Source organism: Lipotes vexillifer, unplaced genomic scaffold, assembly GCF_000442215.2.
Source record: "Lipotes vexillifer unplaced genomic scaffold, Lipotes_vexillifer_v1.1 scaffold1862, whole genome shotgun sequence".
NCBI classification, from domain to species: domain Eukaryota; kingdom Metazoa; phylum Chordata; class Mammalia; order Artiodactyla; family Lipotidae; genus Lipotes; species Lipotes vexillifer.
The window spans coordinates 689,999-707,474 of NW_006771326.1; the positions used below are offsets into that span (position 1 = coordinate 689,999).

General features: G+C 53.3%; 1 protein-coding gene across 1 annotated transcript in view; it reads right to left on the minus strand.

Annotated features, from left to right (window-relative positions):
- The window catches only part of FNIP2 (folliculin interacting protein 2), a 126,679-nt gene that overhangs the window by 15,538 nt on the left and 93,665 nt on the right, over window positions 1–17,476 (minus strand). Inside the window, exons 10-15 of the mRNA XM_007446627.1 lie at window positions 15,622–15,823; window positions 15,235–15,323; window positions 12,918–13,064; window positions 12,630–12,799; window positions 7,642–8,716; window positions 6,678–6,834 (exon numbers count right to left, since the gene is read on the minus strand). Of these exons, the coding sequence (XP_007446689.1) occupies window positions 6,678–6,834; window positions 7,642–8,716; window positions 12,630–12,799; window positions 12,918–13,064; window positions 15,235–15,323; window positions 15,622–15,823 (1,840 nt within the window). The remainder of the gene's footprint in view (window positions 1–6,677; window positions 6,835–7,641; window positions 8,717–12,629; window positions 12,800–12,917; window positions 13,065–15,234; window positions 15,324–15,621; window positions 15,824–17,476) is intronic.

Below are 17,476 nucleotides of genomic sequence, written 5' to 3' on the forward strand. Positions count from 1 at the left end.
CACGACTTAACAATAGCAGCTCTTACATGGCTTCAAGTAAAGCCTTGGATTGGTCACGGAGAGAAAATGGACGATCAGTGCCCTGAGGGCCACAGTCTCAGCACCTGCTCTTGGCTAAACGTCATCGGATCCCGTTTTTATTCTTTTACCTCCGTAGGGGCCAACCCCCCTCCACGTCCTTGGAACCGAGGATTTAAGCAACCCGAGCCAGTCCTTGGCCAGTCCACCCACTTCTGGACGGCCAAGGGCGCCTACAGGACGCAGACACGTGTGGATGGCTGGCCAGTTTTTATTAAAAACCTTCAGTCTCACATCCGCGCAGAGAACAGGAACCTGATTACCACTCGCCGTTCTCCAACACTTCCTCCAGCCTACAAAGTCATCCAGGATACTCAACACTAAATGCTCAGCATGCAGGCTCTCCCGACAGCAGTTACAGAGACAGACAGACAGACAGAAGCTCCCGTGGCGGCGGCTCCGCCTGTGGTTAGTCTGCAGCCCCTGGGGGAGCCCGGCCCCCTCGCCCTCTCTCCGCTCATCCCTACTGCAGATGTCACCTCCTCCAGGAAGCCCCCAGGCTGTCCCGTGCCTCCCTGCCCCCCTCACCGCCCCCCCCCCCCAGCCACAACATCTGGTACTTTGGCCATGCCTTCCGCTACTTCCAGAACCTCTTCCCCATCACAGCTGAAGGACAGGGGCCATGCCTCCTCTCTGGCTGTTGACAAGTGTCCCTTGTCTTTGATGTCCTGCCGCTCAGCGAGGGTTTGTTTATATCTACCCTACTTGGGAGCCAGTGGGCTCACTTCATCTGAAAGATCGCAGCTGTTCTCCTTCAAAGGCTGTTTCTCTTTCCCGCCTTCTGTATGCGCGACAGAACCTTCTCACTCAAGCCTCCAGGTCTCTTGCTCTTCCGCATTTTTTCACACACCTCTGTCTCTGAGCTACAGTCAAAGGGGTAGTTCTGTATCTAGTCACTCTTTCACAAACGCTAATCCTCTCTGGCTGTATTTAATCTGCTCTGCTCTTTAACCTACCCCCGAGTTTTAATTTCCATGACTGCATGTTTCCATTTTAGCATCTCTCTTCGGCTCTCTTACAAATCTAAATAGTCGTGTGTCATAACAGACGGTCTTTTTAAAGATTCCAATTCCTTCTTTTATCACCGTAACCATCTTAAACATACCTACTCAACAGTTACTCTGGACTGTTGCAGGAGGGCTAACACCCCTGCCTGTACTGGTCACTCTCCCTCACCCTGACCATGAGCCCATCGTGTTGGAGTTGTTTTGTTTTATGCGCTATATGCGTCTCTCGGAAACAGGCTCCACGTCGGTCTCTAAAGGCTTCGGAGTTGTGATAAGGTAGAGAAGGAGAGCGAATGGATCATTCTGGACCACGGCACTGTTGAGGGGTCCTGGGAGGTGAGGGCTTGGGGAAGTCTACAGGCATCGTGGGGGCGTCAGGACCTGGGGCAGCGGGAGCGGGGAGGGTCCGGCTGGGGGGCAGGGTCCAGAGGAAACATCTGACCTTCTGTGTGTCTGTGCCTGCGGACTTGTGGACACAGGGCGCAGCCTCGGGGACGCCTTAAGTGTCAGGACGGTCACATGCTGAGGAAGGAAAGAGTTTAAAGTCGAGGAGCGGTGCTCAAGGTCAAAAAGGGTCATCAGAACAGTCATGGGAGGATGTGCATGACGCCAAAATACAGCGTAAGAAGGCTGGTACACAGATGTTTCTGCAGAGAATGGCACAGACGTCCAAATACTTTGCAGGTAATGAAAAAAATTGCGGAAAACATAAAATTAGCCATGCACCTGTTATTTACAAGATGCAAGAGAAATGATGCCTTTGGGACGTATGATAAGCATTTTATTCTCCTTTAGGTAAAGAAAGAGAACACAAAGGGCCCCAGGCGCCATGTCCAAACAGAGAACTATCCTCCTTTATGTCTTAAAGGCAGACTCCCTGCCACGTCTCTCTACTTTAGAAGGAGGGTCACACTCAGGGGCACAGCTTCATCTGCAGGAACACACGCTCCACCACCCAGCGCAGGGGGACCGTGCAGCGTCCCTGGGCACCGGGCCAGGCGCTGGCCGGAGAGACGCCCACAGGCCTGGTGGAAGAAAGATGCTGGAGGCATATCCAAGCACCGCATGCAAAGGGCCTGGGGCAGTTTCAGAGAAGGGGCAACGGTGGGACGGGGCCTGCAAATGGCACTGGGGCTGCTTCAGCAGCGCCTGAGGCAGAGGGAGCAACGCACGTGGCAAGGAGGTGAGAGAGAGGGCGGGCCGTTAGAGGCTGGCACACGGTGTGGCCGAGCCGCACGGGAGAGCAGGGCTGCGTGTGTGCGTGTGTATCTGAAACACATACAGGAGGCAGTTCCAGCCGAGGAGCCTAGATTTCACTCTCGAAAGAAACAGGCCCCTATGAGAGCAGAAGAGCGACTGACAGAATCCACGTTTGAGAAGAAGCCCTCCGTGGCCACGTGCAAGGCTGGAAGGCGGAGGGCAGCTTAGGAGCAGAGGGGTCACCGAGATCTCAGACCGGGGTCGGCGGTACCCAGAGATTGGTAGTTTTTTCAGATATTTTTAAAACCCCCATCTGCGGTAAGAAACGCGTTTTAACGTCGTAACCCAGGGTGCGCGCTGATACAGGTGCATCCATACGTACAGCTCCCGAGAGCCAGACGCCACCCCGCGCCGGGTCGTGTTCCGTCTCGCCAGCAGGTCTGCCCGGCACGGGCGTCTGTCTGCTCCACAGCGCTACGGACCTAAGGCTGCTGCTGACTCCGGGCCACCCCAGCGCTGCCCGTGCTGCTAAAGTGATGCCCTTCGGTCGCTGTGACTCGTTGTCCTTGCATCGGCTCCCTGGCTGACTGTGCTGCACGGGCAATCAGGTGCTCACAGCACGTGTCCCAGCCAAGCCGTCGGCAATGCTGCTCCGCTGCGCTGCTGATTTCTGCAGTCTGTTGCTACTGTTTTTTGTTTGTTTGTTTGTTTTTGCGGTACGCGGGCCTCTCACTGCTGTGGCCTCTCCCATTGCGGAACACAGGCTCCAGACGCGCAGGCTCAGCAGCCGTGGCTCACAGGCCCAGCCGCCCCGCGGCATGTGGGATCTTCCCGGACCAGGGCACGAACCCGTGTGCCCTGCATCGGCAGGCGGACTCTCAACCACTGCGCCACCAGGGAAGCCCCTGTTGCTACTCTTAAAATGAAACGGAAGAGGCTGCCGTATCCGACTGATACCTCGTTTCATAGAGTATTCTGAAGATGCCCAAAGCCCTGGAACACAGTTTTTGTCAAAAGAAACACTAATACATGATGTTAATTTTGGTCTCGATGACCCGATCCTACAGAGCTGGAGCGGCCTGGCCGCTCCTCGTGAAGCTACCAGGGGAGGGAAAGCAGCCGCCGTTAGCGTTGAATGAATGGGTCCCGCTTCTGTTCCACCACCCCCAGCAGGAGCGTCTTGGGAAACTCATTTACAAAGTGCGTGCACGGGTGTCATTGTAACAGCTACCGTCTGTCGGGCGTTCAGTAATGTGCCGGACGCTGTGTTCAACACTGGATGTGCATCATCTCACGGTCTTCAAGCAGACCTCTAACTGCCATCATTTTCTAGAAGATGAAACTGATGCTTAGACGATTAAAGAATCCTGCGCCAGGCCACGAAGCCACGAGGGGTGAGCCACGGGTCAATCTCAGGTTTGTCTGCCTTTAGAAGCCAAACTCTTAACTGCTGGGTTACGTTTTATCTGTTCCTCTAAATACATTTTTCTGAGGCTTAGCGAAGCCAATGGATTTACGTGATGACCAGCGAACAAGTGGTAACACCACAGCATCAGTGTCAAGTCGGCCTCCTCCACCACCTCCACTGCCCCGTAACTTAATACCTGCCCCGGCCCCCGTCAGCAGTACCCACGGGCGGACAAGACACATGAGAAAAGAAGAGAGAAAAAGCTCCTTGAGAGTCACAGGTGCAGAATGAAGCTGGCTCTCTCACCCTGTCTCTCCTACCTCACCATTTAAAGCCAAAAGGAAAACAGAAGAAAGAATTCACGTTTAGATGCGGCAGGAAAAGAATGAAACTAAATATGACTTCAGCCTAACTGACGGCAGCTGTATAATCTCTAGGTTAGAAGGAGGCAAAGAAACAGTTCCAGTGACGGAACAGAGGTAGTATGTGGATTAAGCAAGAACACGTGTTTAAATATTTAAAGACCATCAGGATCTTACCACGTGGAAGCCAGCGATAAAAATCAAAATGAGTGAAATAAAGTTGATACATCTTTCTTTCATAAGAGACTAGGATAAGGAAATGCACAAAAAGAAATTCTTAGTATTGGAAGCTCCAGATGCAATGCCTCAGTGAGAGAAGAATCTCCACAAGCTGGTCCACCAGGGCTGCAAAAGTATGCATTTACGTAAGACAGATTTTACAATTTTACAATAGGCGCACAGGCCTAGAGAACAGATCAATAATGTAAATGAACTGCTTTTAAACAGTTACTAAAAATCCTTCTAGAAAAACAATTATGGATCTCAAAGCTGGACGAAGTCTGGCATGAATACTAGAAATTGTTAACGTCCGAAAAACAGGTTTTCGAAAGCAAATTACAGTAAAGCAATGTATCCCGAGCCCCTCTTCCCCGGCAAGCTGTTATTTCAGCCCTGACCCTGCTCATGTACTTGTTCATGGGCCTTTGCGTCTTCCTCTGATAACACACTCAAGAATTTAAATAATTAATTACTAGGCTTTAGGGGCAGTAAATTCAATATAACGCACCCCCCCCCCAAACCTCCTAATTTACTTTTCCACAAATATTCATCAACGGCAATTTTCATTTAAACTCTGCCACAGAGCAGGGCCCCAGTCTGAGAGGCAGTTTAAATGGAACGCTTGCTTCAAAAGCCAAATCCATTAAGATGAACGTGCCAAAGTGACACGAGAACTCCGCTAATGCTAATCGGACACATCCTGAATGCAGTACACTTCTGAACATAGTTTATGCCCCTTCACAGTTTCCCTCTTAACACCCAAGCCGGCTGCACGGGGCATGTTCCCACAATCTGACACAATACAGGTTTTTATGGTCAGCAACTTTCCATCTCTCAGGCTGAGTGCATAGTCTACAGAGGTGAGAACAGCTGCAGTGTGAAAACACTACTGCTGCAAGGAAGAGAAAATGAGAGGTGACAAGTCTTTAAGAGTACAAACAGAGGAAACATGATTTTGTTTTCTTAAATATAAGAATTACAGAGCTAGATGGTCACCATGGAAACCTAATATGCAAACCTCTGAACTTGTCAGCCTATGGAAGATATAAAAAGTGTCGTGTGTGGTTTTGCAGAGAATAAGGGCAAGACGGGCTATCAGTCGATAGATGCGTGTCCACAGTGGGGCGGGCACTAAACATATGCACTAAACATATTTCTCTGAGGTCACCGACGTGCGGGCCTCTGAGGTGACAGGCAAGGACACAGTGCTCGTGGTGGCTATGAAGACAGAATATTAATGGCACTGCTTCCTTCCAGGGCCAGCCTGGGGAGGGTGGTGGCCAAGCACAAAGCAGGGCGGGTCAGGATCATGGTACCAACGCCCACACCCCACACCGGGCGGGCCCCCAGCCTCAGGCCGCCCTCTCCCCATCTCCCTCCCTCCCCATTCAGGGGGGTGAGCGCATCTGCTTCACCACCGGGCTTTTCTTCCCATTTCACAGCAACACCTCCAGCCTGCTTGGCCTGTGCCTGACGGACGTTTGGTCTTCACAGAGGAGAAGCTCAAGGTCAAAGGCAGCGCGCACTGCCTTCTGTCCGCCTCTCCAAAAGGATCTGCCGGGCGAGGAGGAAGGTAGCTAGCCAAGTTCCAATTTTCCTAATGCAATGAGAGCTTTCCCTATTGCCCAAGATACGGTATGTTTCCAATGCAAAACAGCTATTCTTGCACATCTGTCCAAGAGCAGCTCAATTGAAAACAGGCCTGTCAGATCGACACCATTTCCATTGCCGCTCAGTTCCTGTCACGCTGCAGAGAGCGGAGCAGCGCTCAGCAGCAGCCACAAGGCAATCTTGCAGGAAGACTTGTTAATCTCTACACAGTCATTCTCATGCAGCCATCAAAGCGAACTTAATGACACATCAGTTAAAATAAATTACTCTTAGGATCTTGCAAGGAGCGGCTAAAAGGCAAACCATATGTGACATCCTTTTGGCCCTCCCTGTGAAGGCACACAATTGTCACCATCTGTGCTGACTGTTCTGTCTGCTCCACCCACCTGCCCCCAGACCCACCCTTTGCTCGGGTGGCTCGGGAGGTGACCTCTGTGGGCCCTGGGACCGCGTCTGCATCAGCTGCGACCTTGCTCTGTGGCTTCTGGCTGGGCTCAGCCAACGGGGGGCACCAAGAGAGCTCAGAAGCTGGAGCAGAGCAAGGTGAGGTCCCCGCCCCTGCCGTGCTCCTGCAGCCAGGCAGCCCCCCTGCCTCCCCCACTGCTGCCCGCCCGGTGTGCTCACAGCCTCCAGCTGTTGCTAATCCCCGGGTGGCTCACCAGCCTCACTGGTTCCTGCAACCCTGCCTGCATCTCCAGCGACAATCCCTCGATCGCACCCGTTGCCAAGCACACCCCGGGCCGCCCCCCCGCCGCGGTCAGCAGCCCGAGGCGACCAGCTGGCATCGCTCACCTGGACCGTGTGGACCAGGTCGGCTGCCAGGCACTGCTTCAGCTTCTCATCGCTGCCGGTCCCGTGAAGCACCAGGTCTGGCATGTACGTGGGGCAGTAACCCGCCAGGAGGGAGCGGCCGAAGTTTCTCACGTTCGGGGTGCTGACGCTCTGAGACCTAAGATGATACTGGACATCAGAACCCACAGCGAAAACGCGCCCCCTTCTTGCACTGCAGCTGGAACAAAGCCCCAGTGACACAGGTGAGAAAAACAGATTCGGGGTGGTTCGTATCACAAGTTCTCCAGGAAGTGGTTTAGTGGTGCAGGAAAAGGAAGGGAGTTGAAGGGAAAAAAGAGTTTTCCTAAAGGGGAAGAGCAGGAAAAAGTGAGTATTCTGGCGGCTGGCTGCAAGCCTGGGCCTGTACCTCACACAGAGCATCCTCCAGCCACTGTGTGGAAGAGAAGAAAGGGAGAGTCTGTGAGCGTGGTGAGGGGATCTTGTCGAAGCCTGGCTTGAGGAACTCGGCACACCTGCTCAGGGTGCAGCCAGGACAGCGAAAGGCCGGAAGGCATCTCTAGTTACCGCTTTACCGACCAAACATCAACTGACGGAGCCCCAGGAAGAGGGGCTTTTCCTGACCGCATCAGGCTGCTCTGACCGGCAGGCAGGAGAGACCCGCAGGATGTCACCCACCACCTCCCAGGCTTGGTGTCCGCGGCCACAGATCTGCCGCGGGGACGACGGAAGATGACACCCCTGCTCCCCACTGCCCCCGCGCCCCTTAGCGTCCCCCAGTGTCCCCAGAGCTGCAAAGCCGCCGCCAGCTCCTGGCTCAGAGCTGGGCTGAGGAAGGGCACGCCGGTCTGGGGACACTAATGCTTGGAGAGAATAATCCTGCCCTGTAGCAGCCCAGAGCAGTGGTGCCGGTGGGTGCCGGCTGGACGCACATCATCTCCCCGGCCCGGCCCGCCGCTGGCCTTACCTGGGCAGCGGCAGCTCCACCTCCGGCGACCCTTCGGGCCGGTCATGCTCACTGTCACCGTCACTGCCGGGACCCAGGCCCGGCGAGGCCGGCGCACACGGGTCGTCGTCACTGTCGCCGAGTGCGCTGTCCGAGCTCTCGTTCCTGGGGAGACCTCCTTCCCGCCTGAAGCTGGCGTCCTCGCGCGGCACTGCGGCCGCGCACCCGCTCGGCGCAGGCCCGTCCGCGTTCTCCCCGCCCCGACCCCACGGCTTCCCTGGCGCGTGCGCGGGGTCCACAGGTGCGCCGGGCGTCTCCGCAGCCTCCTTGGCGGCCCCGGTCCTGACGCCGCGGGCCCCCGCACATGCCTCGGGGGCCCGGGAGCACCTCGGGGCCCGCCAGTCCCGGGCCTCCCGGGCCGCATCGGGCCCAGCCGGGGGTCGGCGCGCTGGCTCCGCACACCTGCAGGCCCGCAGCCGCTCCTCCATCGCTTTGGTGCGACTTTCGAAGTCCGAGTCCGGAGACACGGAGCTCCCGATGTGGAAGGTGACCTTCTCCCAGGGACGCCCCTCAGGGCACGGCCTGGCCGCCGAGCGGTCGGGCAGCTTCTTGGGCATCTCCCCGCCCGACCCCTCCCCGCCGGCCGGCCCCGCGCACGCACCTCTTGCGGAGCCGCCGCGGGGCGCCTCCTCCGTTCTCTCCTCGTCCCCACACGACGCGCCCCGAGGTCTCCGGGGGCCGCGGGCCGCGGGGCTCTGCTCCGGTCCCCGGCCTCCTCGCCCGGCGAGGTGGGGACAGAGGTCTCCGGTGTCAGCGTGCGGCGGCAGGAGGGCGGGCTCGCTCCTCACCGTGACCACCACGTACTCGGACTCCTCCACCTCGCCCCTCTCCAGGGCCGTGGTGATGCTGCCCCCGGCCAGCGCCTGCTCGTCTGGCCCCCAGGCCCCGCTGCACGTCAGCTGGTTCTCCTGCAGCTCTGAGCACCGCAGGAAGTAGGTCAGCACGTACAGTATGCGCTGCACCAGGTCCTTCTGCTTCCCCAGCACCACCGTGCGCGTCAGTCGCACCGGAGAGCCGATGGCCCCGTAAAGGTCGCCTAGAGGCAAAGTGGACAGAAAGACAAATCGTCTGGGGCAGCGAGTCGAGGGTGTGTCAGCCCGAACACGAGAGATGCAGATGATTTACTCCCAGGCCAGCGTCGCTTCTTCACACGCCTGACTGCGGCACAAAGGTAATTCCTAGAAGGACCACCTTTCAGTGTTCCTCTGCAACATAAAGTCGGCCTGGAAGGCCTGCCAGGATCGACCCTGTTCTGGGTGCTCAGGTGCAGTGCCCGTGTGTATCGGGTGCAGTGCACTGACAGTGCAGTGCTGGTGTATACTGGGGGCAGTGCAGTGCCCGTGTGTATCGGGTGCAGTGCTGGTGTATACTGGGTGCAGCGTGGGTGTATACTGGGTGCAGCGTGGGTGTATACTGGGGGCAGTGCAGTGCCAGTGCACAGAGGGTGCCGTGCTGGTGTATACTGGGTGCAGCATGGGTGTATACTAGGGGCAGTGCGGTGCCAGTGCACAGAGGGTGCAGTGCTGTGTTACACAGTCCCTCCAGGTGCTTGCTGGGCCTTTCCAGGCAGCTCAGTGGGCTGGCTGATCCCATCTCCGCAAGGTAAGGCTAAAGCCAGAGCCCTGAGTATGTGACCAAACCAAATAATTTATCTTGGAAACTAGAACGATGAGGTCTTTTTGAAGAATCCCAGGACAACAGGCCCTGGGGTGAAATTCCGGGATCTCCGAACAGAAAGTGCAAGTGAATCAATTCAAAACGCTTAATGAAATGGTCTGCTCAATACACACAGGCACCAAGAAGAATCAATTTGATTAACAAGAAGAAAATCACTTGCTCATGAATAATGAATCTCATTTTTTTTCTATTACTTCACATGAAAATTCTACTGGAGAAAAATGTCCCACAACTTATATCCTGACACACTGATTAAAAGCCGGCTAATGAAGCACGAACAATTGGCTTAAAGGTGGAAGAAAAAGGCAAACCTGTCAACGAACCATCAGTGCAGGCTCCTCATCACAAGTGTCTGTCCAGTGCCTATTAAAATTATTGCATGTAATAAAACCTGACGATTACACCTGGTAAGCCGCACCTTCCATATTTTGATAATAATATTATTGACAGTTACAACAAAAAGCCAACACTTACTGACTGTGCAAGCACAGTGCTGAGTGTTTTACATGGCTTTATCTCATTTACATATCTGTATAAGCAACCCTAAGTCAGAAAGCATTGCAGGAATAATCAGAATGTTGGAATAAATCAAAATGTGAAAAGATCCTAAATAAAGGAGAGGAGATGCATGGTTAGCAGCTATAAATAAGAACTCAGGAAGTCGGACTCCATCTGGCAGGAGGAGGCGAGGCATCTGTTAGATAAAACTAATCACACTGTTAAGGTTTAAGACTGACGGAAAAGGGACAGCACGCATCAGAGGTGCCCCCTCTAGAGAGGGTTTCCAGGGTAAGCCTCCTGAGAACAGGTAAAGGGCAGGATAGAAGTGATATCACACAATCCTCTCTATAAAAGGACTAGGTGGGGCTTCCCTGGTGGCGCAGTGGTTGAGAATCCGCCTGCCAGTGCAGGGGAAACGGGTTCGAGCCCTGGTCTGGGAGGATCCCACGTGCCGCGGAGCAACTAGGCCCGTGAGCCACAACTACTGAGCCTGCGCGTCTGGAGCCTGTGCTCCGCAACAAGAGAGGCCGCGACAGTGAGAGGCCCGTGCACCGCGATGAAGACTGCACGCAACTAGAGAAAGCCCCGCGCACAGAAACGAGGACCCAACACAGCCAAAAATAAATAAATAAATAAATAAAAGGGCTAGGTGAAGGCTTAGTAGAACGTTCTCTCTGAGGCTTCTGCAACTGACTGAGAAACCATGCAAGATTTCAGAAAAACAACTCAGAACTGTAATCTGATGTCAGCACAAGCACTTCTGTTTGAGTAAACTTTCTTGACTGAGAGCGTGTTACTGTTACTTCCCATGATCACATCTGCCCATGGCTGCGGGTGTCACGGCCACATCAGGAATTCAGGAGGCACTCTTGTTAAATCAGCCCCAATGTTAATAAAGAAGACGAGATTTACATACCCAAAATCTGGCCAAAAAAATGCTTTGGGAAGTCCACTCAGAATGACAGTTTTTAGCAATGCATTTAACTTTTGGTGTTGTGCATTATAATAACTAAGTCATAAATGGGAAAAAGTAAAAACAAAGAAGGCTGTTAAAATACAACTGACAGCAGTTTGACCTGTATGAGGTGGAGAGCCGTGTATGGAGACAGTGCTGCTATTTCAGAGCCGAACTCCACAGCACGACGCATCACTAAGATAACAGACGTACTGGACCTTGACCTTGAAGGCAACTTTTTGAGTCCAGGGCTGATGAAGCTACTAATTTTAGAGCGGATGCCTTTGTTTTGCACGGGTATAATTTTACAGAATGAAGAGCTTGCACGATGATGCAAACAGACCCAACGCCCCGAACTGCACACTTAGAAACGGCTGAGATGATAGATGTTAGGGTCTGTGGCTTTTTTTTTTTTAACCACATTACCTCCCATAGCTCATGACCCCGGGCACAGGGAAAGACAGCTTTATTATCTGTGATACAGTGAGGACGCAGTACCAGGGTCAGAATGAGAGTCTAATGAATTAACGTGCAGAAAGCACCCAGAACAGTGCTTGGCTCACGGTGGCACCTTTCGCTATTACAACACGCTGTTTCCTGAGATTGCTGTGCTTTTCCCCAGTCTGCCGTTATTTTCCAGAAAATGCTGCCCTTCTACCGATCCCTCAAGTGTGTCTTCCTTGAAGGCCCCCTCCCCCCATGCCCCCCTCTTGGTGCCTCCCCCGTATCAACATCTGCAACAGCAGTGTCGGTAACAGGGGGATTCACGTACAAGCAGTGGAACTCCCACGGCAGCCATGAGCCATCACCACCCATCTCACAGATGGAGAAACGGAGGCACAGAGGGTTAGGGCACTTGCCCAGGAGGCTGGGATCTGGTCCAGCCGTCTGCGCATGTCCTCACCCTCTGCACTGCACTGCGTCCCTCGTGGGCTTCTGCTCACCCCAGCAAAGGAGTGCTCGGGGCGTTCTGAACACGGCCCTTCTCCACCGGGCAGCAGGCTCCCCAAGGCTGAGCTGCGTGTCACCCGGGCCCTGGATCCCGCAGAGGGACAGGGCCTTGGACAGAGCGGATATGCAGGCCTGACGGGTCGCTGCAGACTTGGCCAAGTGACAGGCCCTGGAGCGCGCCTCTCCTATCCCCGAGCCCTGGGCTCACAAGCGCACACTCCACGAGCAGCCACGCGGCACGTCAGGTCCCTGCGCCAGGCCTGAGCACAAAGCTCGGAGGAAGCAGCTAAGGGGGCAATGGAGAGAAAGACAAGGGCTCTGACCTCAGCTCAAACTTAAAAGGAGGCAAAATCCTAGAGTGTGTTACTCTCTTTTCTGTCCGACTTTCCTCCTATCCGGTCCACCCTCTAGGGCAGTGGTCCTCAGCCAGGGGCTCTCCTGTCCTGCTGGGGATATTCAGCGTTGTCTGGAGACAGTTTTCATCATCACCACTTTGGAAGAGGGGTTTTCACTGGCAGCTGGTGAACAGAGGCCAGTGATGCTGCTAAACATCTGACCAGGCACGGGGCGGTCCTCTTCCCCCCTACCCAACCAAGAATCTTCTGACCCGAATGTCAACAGTGCCGAAGTCAAGGAGCCCCACTGGAGGAGCAGCTGCGGACCTACGTGGCTTTAAAGAGCAGAACGAGGCTCTGGCGGGGGGAGGGGAGGACGGGGGCCGCTTTACAGGTACAATCTGTGGGCCAGTCCCCCGTTCCCTGCAGCCCAGTGACAACTGGGAATCGCCGGGCTGGAGGGCGAATAGCAACTGAAGAGGCTCCCGTTTTTCCTATTCTGTCCCACATGGTCTCTGTATGGTACTGACCCAGCTGCGCCCAGAGAGGATTGTATGGGTGTGTCTTGGCCAGCGTGTTGACCAGCTGAGAGGTGCGTTTCTCGGAGAAGGCTTTGATGGGAGGGTGGTCAACGGGCATGACGGTGGGCACCCAGGCCAGGTGGTAGGTTAAGACTGCGGTCAGCAAGGCAGCAAAAAACCTTGGAGAAACGGGAGAAAACACAACGGGGTGAGTCAATGCAGGAAGAGGCATGTCACCTACAGCGCGTACACCAGCCTCGGAACTGGCATTCAAGGCTCCAGAGCGCCACCGCTTACTGGTTCTTGTTGATCTGTTCTATCAGGAGCGTAAATTCCCTGAGGAAGCGCTGGCACAGCTGCGTCTTCTCCAAGGTGCTGGACATCATGGCCAGCCACACGGGCTCGGCTATCCTCGGGACGGAGTACAAGCTCCAGATGGTCCCTCTACAGAAGAGAAGGTACAGGGAACTGTCACAGATGTCACGGCGGACGATCTTTGTGTAAAGGAATCCAGAAGAAAACAGTCACCTGGATCTAGGGAGCCCCTAAGGCATCCAAAGCAGAATATAAAACAGGGGTCGGTAAACTAGGACACGATGCACAGGCCAAATCTGACCTTTTTTTTTTTATAAATAAAGTTTTATTGGCACACAGCCATGCTCAATCATCTCCCCATTATCTGTCGCTGCGTTTGCACAACAGCAAAGCTGAGCAGCCGTGGGGCACAGACCCTTTACAGGAAAGGTATATACTAACCACTGATGTAAAATAGTCATCCTTAAAAAAACTTATTTGCACGACGCCTTGTGTCAGAATTTATGCCAATTTTCATAGGAAAAAAATAAAGGAAGAAAGAATAAACATGCTAGACTGAAAATGTGACCAGAGGGAACTCAAGTCTCCCAATTTCTGGTTAGTGCTTTCGTTCTTTGAACCAAAGCACCCTATTCACTTTAGATGAAAAAAGAACACAAATAAATGGCTCTTCTTCACCATATCATATACTAGATTGTTACACAAGCTATAATAGAATCAAATTCTCAGAACCGTAAGCTGTTAGGGAAAGTGACGAGTCTGGCCGTGTCACTCTACGGCTCAGGAACCTGGAGGTGAAAAGGAGTTCCTTGCGGGAGACACACACGCGCTGAATGACAAGGTCCGGATGAGAGCGCCTCGTGCCGGGGACTCCTCCAGGCCGCGTGGCTCATGGCGGTCCTTCCAGGGAGCGCACCAACGAGCCTAGGATCTCCACTGGCACCTCTGCGTCTAGGAGACACCCCCTCTTCCCGGATGGGGGTACACGAGGTATATTCTGACCTGAGTTTCCGGCCGTGTGCATCAAAGAGCCGGGACACACAGGATCCTGCCCTGGCACGAGGCAGAGCATCTGCTGAGCAGCCAGCAGTGACAAGGGACAGCTACGTGGACCTGGGCTTCGCTTACTGACACCAAGGTTTCCAAACGCTAATACGTGATCCTGTCGCTGTTTCTGGAGCGGCAGGTCGCTGAGGTAAGGATGAGACCTGTCTATCCACAGTGAGGCTTCAGTTCCTGTCCGTTCAGATTCCGGACCTTCTACTAAATGAGTGTCCAGACCCTCCAGCACAAGCCAGCTTCGAGCCTGACCACAGCCCGCCCGGTGCTGCCCGCACAAACCATAGAAGGTTCGCTAGTCACCACACTGCCATCGAAACACACAGCTTCACACTATTTCTCAAATGTGCGACTTGGGTCTGAATGATCCCCAGATAAGGACTAACGTGCTACTTGAGTACTTTACACATAACCCAGGGTTCAACTAAGGCTGGGTGGGGATTTTGCTCCAAGCAGCATTAGAGTTCACCAGCCTCTACCTTAAGCATCACAAAAACGTTCTAACATTCTGAGAATTGTAAACATTTTTATCCCTGGGCTAGAGAGGAACGGTTGGACTCTTAATTAGCTTGTGACGGCTCTGAAGTGCGATTCCATCCCGCACCCAGAAACTGGCCCTAAGAAGCGCTGCAACAGCCCCGCTCAGCATGGTGACCGTGGATCCCGGCTACAGCCCAGACACGAGGGGCAAGACCTCCAGAAAACCGGTCTCCGGGGTACAGAGATCAACAGTTAGGAGCTGACAATGAGGACACGCTAGGGTGACCATACAATTTAATGTCCTGACCAGGACACCCACGGGAAGACACCAGGTGTACACAGGGCTGTCCTGGCAAACTGGAGTGTAACCTCCCTGACGTGCATACTCTCCCCACTTATGCTGTGGACAAGCATCTCAACCTCCAGTTTCCACATCTGTAAAATGGGCTAAGAGTGCTTACTCTTAGGGCTTTGGGGAGATGACACGAGACGTATGAATATTTTTCTCCATTCACTCTGTTACGAACAGTCACATCAGGGACCGTCTATCTGGCAGTCGTGAGGATTACTCAGTGCTGCTGGCTTACACTTTTTGCTCCACTGGGCCTTAGCTTCAAAGGAAGGAGCTGCTAAAGTGACTAATAACTGCCAGCCCCCAACACTCCCGAGTCGTGGTCTCCACGCATCCCGAGATCCACCGCCGCTGCTACCGCTGCTCACCAATTTCCCCTGTTGGGGTTGCCAAACCTTGCCAGTTTACCTGAACTCCCCCAGAGCTTCCATCAGACGGCTGACATAAAACTGGACACGGAGACTTGACTCTGCTATCTTCCTGCACGAGATCATGGCCTTCGGTGGAAAGAAAACAAGCCACATTACGTGGAGAAGAAACTCCTTCGTAACCATCCACTGGGCTTTATTAATAAGACACGATGTTAGAGCCCGCACTGAAGCTAGTCATGACCGAAGTCATCGGGGGCAGTAATTCCCTCTCCCAAAGCAATCAGGATCCGGTACCTGACATCAGTGTGCCTAGGGAACTTCCCACCACTGCTGCAGCCGATCTACACGCCCTGGGAAAGCGAGCGGGTACACAGAGCCCTTGACCCTTACAGCCCCATGTGACAATGGATTGCATTCTCAGTACCTTTTCAATTGCACTTTTCAGCCTGTTCATGTGAGACTCAAACAGGGGGAAATGAGAAAAAAAGAAGTCCTGGAAGTTCCTCTGGGCTTCCTCCGTCTCGCACGGGGAAAAGACGAGGCTTATGGCAATCTTCTTCCTCCGAGCTATGGCCGGGTTCGAACTGCAGGTTTCTTCGGCCAAGCTGAACGTCTCATCCGTTGACCTGGAAGGAGAAGGGGTTTCGGGAGTCGCCCCGCATCAGTGAGCCACACCGAGGACGAACCGTAAAGCCAGGGCGACACCCTGGCGGCCGATCCGGGCGCATGGCCCTAACTCAGAGTGCGTCTACCGCCAGGTCGTCCTCCTGCGTCAGACTCCGTCGTGAAAATGAAAACCTCCTCTTGACACTCAGTGTTAAGCCTAACACAAAAAGAAACTTAAGTGAGAACTGAAAAGTAGTTTCAAACGTCCTCCTGTTAGACTCTTAGCCCTTTTCCCTTGGACTGTGTTACATCAGATTGGCCGCATTTAGGAAGGGGTGTGAAGCATCCGTTGGCTCAAAACACAGGCCCTTTGTTTTGGCTGATAGATACCGATGGATAAGAATATCTGAGGAGAGATGGTCCTCTGTGGTATTGTGTGTGACCCGGGCATCACGTTTGGACATTTACTAGTAGCTGAGGCTTACTTTCCCAAGGTTATTAAAACCATCAGATGAAGTTACTCCTGTAAATGCTGAGATTAAGCCATGCGACTGGGGATACTCTCTGGGAAACCCCCCGAGCAGAAAGACCCACCTCTCTTTTGCTACAGTCAGATCCTCGACCAACTTAAGATTCTTTGCAGAGACTCTGCTTCTAGGATAAGAGAAGCCAATAAACTCTGAATATGTATTCAATTTGTCGTAAGGGGTAAGCCTCACAAATACGGCCAATCCATATCTCTACTTTAACTAGTCTGAAAAACCAGCATGTGACCACATAGCTGCTAACAGCAAGAGTGAAAAAAGTTCAATGAGTTTGTTTTTTTCTACAAAGACACCAAAGCAAAGGACATCACACTGCAAATGAGAGCGCCTACCTAGCCTGGCACATGGTAGGCGTGCAGGGAGCCTTCTCTTTCTCACGGGCTCCACCATTCAGCCTTGTCTGTCATCAAGCTTGGGACACCACCTCCTTTACTACAAACTACACCCGAACGGTCACGTCTGCTCACGGGGCTTGAGGCAGCCAGCCTCCTCCTTGGTCTTTAATTTGTTCTGTAGTGCTCTGCTCACAGCCTGTAATGTTCCCGTGATTTCCAACATACCCACGTCTTAAAAACATACACACATGAGAAGTTTTATGGTCAGGAAAGCTATCTTATTTTTAAAGGAAAGGAGAAGACGTCCTGCTCTAACCTCAGGGGGATATGTCATTGTTTTGCTCCACTTTAAGCAAGATCCTGGAGACTTAGGTGTGGCTGGTAACTCAGTAAAAGTCCTCACCGACAGACATGGCGCAGGAAGGACATGGTTTCCAGATGCTCTTGTAAATGCTGCCCATTAAAATAAACCAGCAACTGCTTGCTCTGAGAAATCCCCAGATCCTAATCATCTGCTCGTCAGAAAGAAATTCTCCAGGCCCTCTTACCATTTTACTTAATTTCAAACAATGCTCCCTCTTCTGCAGAGAACTCGTCCTATAACTTTGTTTTTCTGCACCAGTTTTTACTCCTATTCCGTAGAGGAAATTCTGAGCTTATGTTACACCAATTCCTTCTTACAACCCTTTCTTCTTCGTTATCTCCTATTTCCCCCCTTTTGCAAAAGTAAAATGACTACATCAGTCCACTCATCTTTGGCCAATGTGGTCCTTAATAATCAGACTGCAGTGAC